At 35.7% G+C, this 6,622-nt stretch overlaps 1 protein-coding gene across 1 annotated transcript in view; it reads left to right on the plus strand.

Annotated features, from left to right (window-relative positions):
• Window positions 1-6,622, plus strand: part of LOC117117156 (deoxynucleoside triphosphate triphosphohydrolase SAMHD1-like) — a 68,521-nt gene that overhangs the window by 6,385 nt on the left and 55,514 nt on the right. Inside the window, exon 3 of the mRNA XM_033261366.1 lies at window positions 2,262-2,353. Coding sequence (XP_033117257.1) covers window positions 2,262-2,353 — 92 coding nt within the window. The remainder of the gene's footprint in view (window positions 1-2,261; window positions 2,354-6,622) is intronic.

Consider the following 6,622-nt stretch of genomic DNA (forward strand, 5'->3'; position numbering starts at 1 on the left):
GCCTATATATATATATATATATATATATACCTATATATATATATACATACATATATATATATATATATAGGCCTATATATGTATATTTAAGTAATAATACAATTGGTGTAATAATACTTTTGACCATAAGTCATCATTAGGTATATATACATATATAATAGGCCTATATACTGCAAAGATAGCTCAAAGATCAATAAAATTTTCTTGTTGATATTGAGAAATTATTCTGTTAGAGTATAAATGTGCATATTGTAAATTGTACATTTATACATTGTATTGTAACTCTATACGACCAGTGGTTGCCAAGATAATAAATTCATGTAAAGTTGAGGTCAAAGGTCAAAAACGCAATTTCCGGTCATTTCTAGAGAAAATTGTCATTATAGTAAATATAAATATGCATGTTTTAAACATTTTGCTGCAAAAAGCAACTCTGTACAACCAGTGGTTTTCTAGATAGCTCCCTATATTTCCTTACCTAATTTGCATATTTATGCTAATAAGGTCGGCAAAATGGCACTTCCATTAGGGTAAATAGAAACATGCATGTTCTGAACAACTTTAAGAAAGAAGCAACTTTCTACGACATGTGGTTACCAAAATATAAGTACCCTACATTTTCAGACCTAATTTGCATATTCCAGCTAATTTGCATATGAAGATGAGCGTAAAAAAAATTGGCGACTCATTTTATTCGATTCAGCATACTTCAAAGTATATATTTCATCCAAAAAACTAAAATGATCACAAAAATCCCACGGGAGCTTATTTTTGGACATATGCCCCCGGACTATCTCCTCAATTAATTATTTTCGTTGCTTGCAGTCTTCATAGATTATAGGTGTATATCATTGCTATTTATGAACCTTTCCATGTATTATATTCTAAAAAAGGAAAACAGGTAAGGTGGTGGTACCTAGGAATAGCTGCAGCTTGGAATTATTATACCTTAAACCACATAATGCAAACATAATACAATGGTAATCTAGTTTGTGGAATGTTTTTTTTGCTGTTATAATAGTCTTAGCTTCTATAGCATAATAGTATGTGGTTCGCCTATCAAATTGTCTTACGTTAAAACCCGTATTTCAATGTAGTTCCACCTTTATTAAAATCAATACGTATACACAGGTCGATGTTTTAGTCGGCTAGAGTCATACTAAATCGTTTGTTTTTAAAATCATCTTGTAACTTATGGCACAGTGCCAAGAATAAATGTTTTAATGAAATATTACATTAACGTTAATCTTTCAAATGATGTTTAGCTAGCCATAATATAGCAGTTTTTGATTTACTGAAAATACTATGAAACAGTGGCGTATCTAGGGGGTGTGCTCAAGTAGTTAAATATCACCTTAGATCACCCTATTTTGCGAACCAGGGCTGCACCTCACCTAATCATCAAGCCCCAAATTCACATTCGCGCCCCTAGATACGCTACTGCATATATGAAGATGCCGTCGCCCTTGCACGACTTCAACTTTAATTAATAATCAGTGCTTTAAAGAAAGCATTTTTAGTGGCTGTTCTAATTTTTAAGTACAAATAGCCCTATAGCAACTGATACATATATTTTTTTATCCTATGGCACTGGTGGTGTGACAGGATACCTTGCAGTCTGTCTGCTTCTTGTATGGTCTTTTTTATAGTCGTTACTTTGATAGCACTGGCTGCCAACCACCTTCAGCTGAATTATAACTTGATAGATTACTGTATTATAGATCTGGAACTTTGACTGGTTTATGAATGAATCTCAAGTTGAAGTGCCAACTAGGACTAGTTGAGGTCCTAGCTCTAACACTAAAATACACAGGCGTTTATCTCTAAAAAGACTACTAGATGTTTTTCAACAGACAAACTTGCCTTTATTTTGAAAATACACTGCCTGTTGATATGAGCTAATAAACTTAGAACAGATTCAATATTTTTCTTAATTTCATTAAACGGTTCCAAACTTTTTGACATAGTCCCTTTGCAGAAATAAAATTAAATTGTTGTGGTAAATGTCAAAACAATTAGTTAACAAATAGTTGTTTTAATCAATTGTCTCATTTAAAGTAATTGATTAATCACATGAAGAATTCATTGTTTTATTTAAATGTTTGTGGGGTTTTCCCCACATATATGTATTTAAGCCTCGTATTTATTTTTTAAATATTTTACAAAAGTCTTATGTATTTTTAAAATTTTGCTTTTCTGTTACATATTACTTTATTATTCGTTTTTTATTCAATAAATTACATTAATTTTGTTTATTTTAGGAGAAGTTAAATGTGTTTGAGATGTTCCACGTACGAGATATTATTTTTCGAAAGGCCTGCCATCACAATGTGAAGAACATCATTTCATTAATGTAAGTTATATTACTAAAACACACAAACACAGAAACAAACTAGAAACTATGTTCAACAGAACATGAACCCAGTCAGATCATTCATGGTAAATTGAGCTCAATTGGATCATTTTGAAAATTTGACCTGTGAAATTTTGTTTCACATTAACTATCCATCAGCGCACACACACACACACACACACACACGGTGAGCATGCTTCTTTATCCACTGACTTAGCTCAAAGGACAACAATGAGGGGTTTTAACCTTATGTGACCTTTGACCCCAAGCTGTGAACACCCATTTTTGTGACTACTGAAAGTAGCTACTATGTCATCGAATGGTTTGCTGAGGTAAGTGACTGTGAATCTCGGTACCAGTCAGTCGTCAACACCTTTGATCACTAGCCGACTACCAATCAACGCTAATAATAATTTCTTCCGAATATATCCGGGAAAATACTAAAGTTTACAAATGCCGGATGTTACGATGTTACGAAAATTACTCAACACTCAGTGGATCCTTTTAGTTTTATGTTATGTTAGGTACCTGCCTCCAGGTTTTTTTTTTGTATGTGCGATGACAAACAAGAGTAAGTTCTTTGTAGGTAGATTATGTTTGATTTCACTAAATTTGACAATGCCTAGCTGGTGAGCTACTGATCTCCATTTGTTACTATTAGATAGTATTTACTAAATGAAAATTTGTTTTGACGTTTCATTTCGAGTCTTTTTTCGTAAGTTTCCGTTTTATAGATAGGCCTAGTATGCTGATTTATCATTGGCCTGCCGGTGGAGCGACAATTTTTCTCGTATGTCGTCGGCTCAGGCCCTTGTTGCTAAAACTACGCCTAAGCCTAGTTTACCATAAATAATGAACTAGTAGCAGTCTGGCTTAATTATAAACTAATACTTTAGGCCAAAATGTGATTTGTAGAGAATCTCAGAATATTCAGCACTTCAAGGATGGCATCAAGGAGAGGAGAGCTTATTCATGAGATGGGACTAGCCCTACTTACTTAGGTTTGTTGGTAGCTAGTGCTAGTTCTACGAGGGAGTTATTGGTTCTACTACGGTATTTCCGCAGCCATGTTTATACATATAAGTTTTAAAAAAAACATGTTGTAGCTAGGTATTAAATAGTACGACTATTGCTAATGAAACTACGGTAGGGCTAGGTAGGTGGCTAAACGACCTATCTAGTGTATCTAGGTATAGTTAGGCGTAGGCCTACGGCCTACTAGTACTACTACATTTTACAGTTCAGTTAATATCTGCAGATTATAGATATATATATATATATACAGATTATATAGATAAGTTCTGGGTAAGTTTCAAAGGTTAGTTAATAATAATATTCAATATTAGTCAATTGGGGGCGACTTGGTTAAGGGGCGACTTGGTTTGGGGGGGGGGGAACTTGTAACCATAAAAGCTAAGGTTGTACATCTTTCAGGAACCAAAAAGTTCAACACAAGAAATAGGCTAAAAATATTACAGTTTGTATGCTGATTGATCCATCGTGTTCAGTACAGACAACTATTTGGGAAAATTTAATTCACAAAATTAAACATCCAGACTGTAAGCAAAAATGTTTGAAATGTTCAATAAGGTGTCAATTTGCAAGTGATAAAAAGTTTAAAAAAATATGTTTTCTGTAATAAACCGACTTATAATTAAGGTAAAAGCCTTTATTGCTATATTGTAACAAAATCGTGGATTCAGATTATATATTTGTTAATTACCCTGAATGCTCAAAAAAGCGCCACGTCATATCTCTTAAGAGTATATTATTACCTTTTGTGTAACTAAAAAATTTGGGTTTTAAATACAATGTATACAGTGTTAAGATGAATAAATAACACAATGAATACACAAGTATTTCTTTTTTTTTGTATTAAAGTGTTAATTTACTATGACATTGGACCTATGATAGGCCTACTGTACTACTGGAATATGAGATATGTAACATGGGAACGGGCATGAAAATCGCCATGCCAGTATTTCTTTTTATATACCTTTTAGGTACCTATTTTTATGAAAGGTGTCACCAGTTCTACAGACCAAGTTTGAATTAAAACGGCGTTTGCCACTAGTAGTTTTAAAATGTTGCCAGAAAGAAGAATGACCCTTAATGACCTTTGGCCATAAAATACCTGAACACCATAAGGCCATGCCTCATGCCAATGCACATGTAATAAGGACTTCACTAGGCTATGTTTGTGACAGAAGTAGACTATATTTACTTTTTTGGGTTTTGACCCTAATGACCGCTATATGACCTTTGACATCAAGCTGTGGACACAACATGTACGGGTGTCACCATCTCTACTGAACAAGTCAGTTTGAAACGGCCCAACCGTTTGGCAAAGATGGCGTAGGTAAGGTAGGAGAACTCGCAGCTGCAGCATTGTGTTGAATTATGTATGGGCGTCGCCTGCTACCTAAAAGCCTCAAAGCTGCATATGGTAACTTCATGTTTACACACTCCACAACAACAGAGGCTGAAACCATAGTATCCCCTACTTTTCCGAAAGGTTCTTTAAAGTACACACAAGCCGGATGGTTACATTGGATTTCCATTTTAAGTCCTTATCTGAGAAGACTTGATTCTGCCAACCAAAACCTGGGTGATTTTAAGGCTGTAGTTAGTGGCGTCCCTGCCTTGCTGCTCGGCCACTCAAAAGTTTGGATAGATAAATAGACAAATGTTATTTATTCAAAATATTTATAGACCTGTATATATACAAAAACCATAAAAATATATTTAAATAAGGTTGGGAATTTTTCTAGGTGTTTAAATAATTTTTATACAAACAATATATAAAACAACAAATTAACGCCGTTTGTAGTCAAATAACGAGGTATGTTGGACCACTTTTTACCACATAAAACCATAATATATAAACCAATAATCAAACTAATCCAGCGGATGTAATAATTATTAATTTCTTTATATAAATTTAATTCATTAGAAAAGTTTTTTTTTCAAAATATGAAAACTGATAATATATAATAATAATAAAAAATTATCTCAAATATAAATTAAGGTTATTTGTGATTGTACACACCTACTACAAAAGTTGAAATTTAGGTTTCATAATCATTTTGGTGGGTCTAGCCATTGCCACTTGGCATGTTGCCACCCGGCCTGTTGCCACCCTAGGCCCGTTGCCACCCTAGGCCCATTGCAACCCTAGGCCCGTTGCCACCCTTCCTTTTGACACCCTAGGCCTGTTGCCAACTGGCCTTTTGCCACCTAGGTCTGTTACCACCGGTCCGTTACCACCGGCCTTTTGCCACCCGGCCCGTTGTCACCATAGGCCTTTTGCCATCCGTCCTGTTGCCGCCGTAGGCCCGTTGCCACCCGGCCTTTTGGCACCCGGCCTGTTGCCACCAATTATTACACAGTAGGCCTATCCATTGTATTTGCAGAAATTTTATTCTCGGCATTTTTGCCAAACTATGTGCACTGAATGATGAATGGATTGATTGTTTGGCAGATGTCAACAACAACAATTTGTTGCGATTAACCATCATGAAAGGCACACGTGTGAAGTACTCCTGATTAGCGTCTATCTTTATTTGTATGTATTTAGACGTACATACAGGGGTGTCATTTTAAGCCGGCGGCCGGCGCAATCTCCGTCTACTATGATTTTTGCGCCAGCATAGAATGCCGGAGGTAAAAATAAAATAGTGGCCTGAAACCTAGGCTCATCATGGGCTGGTCCTTGCCAAGCCCTAAGAACCAATACTTTACTTTTTAAATACAGAATTTCATGATACTTCTTGACCAAGCAAGTACTTGGCTCTTTCACCATTCGGCGCATTTACATTCGGCCCTTTTACAATTACGTTCGGTTCTTTTACCATCCGGTGCATTTTCATTCGACCCTTTTACTAGTACGTTCGGCTCTTTTACCATTCGGCGCATTTTCATTCGGCCCTTTTACCATTATGTTCGGCTCTTTTACCATTCGGCGCATTTTCATTCGGCCCTTTCACCATTCGGCGCATTTACATTCAGCTCTTTCACCATTACGTTCGGCTCTTTTACCATTCGGTGCATTTACATTCGGCGTAGAATTTACATTCGGCGCAATTATAAATCAAATATAACCTTTGACATTGGGTCAAATGAAAGATTTGAGCGGCTGGCGATTTTTTTTCCCGTACGAAACATTTACATGAAACTCCACTCGGGCCGTCTCGGCTGAATCGACCCGAAAATCTCATTGCAGAATTCAGGAGGTCAAAAGGTCAACACATAAACGTCTACAGAACAACT

The sequence above is a fragment of the Anneissia japonica genome, unplaced genomic scaffold (genome assembly GCF_011630105.1).
Source record: "Anneissia japonica isolate Jap-2015-1 unplaced genomic scaffold, ASM1163010v1 scaffold287835_len3118868_cov185, whole genome shotgun sequence".
Taxonomy (NCBI): Eukaryota; Metazoa; Echinodermata; class Crinoidea; order Comatulida; family Comatulidae; genus Anneissia; species Anneissia japonica.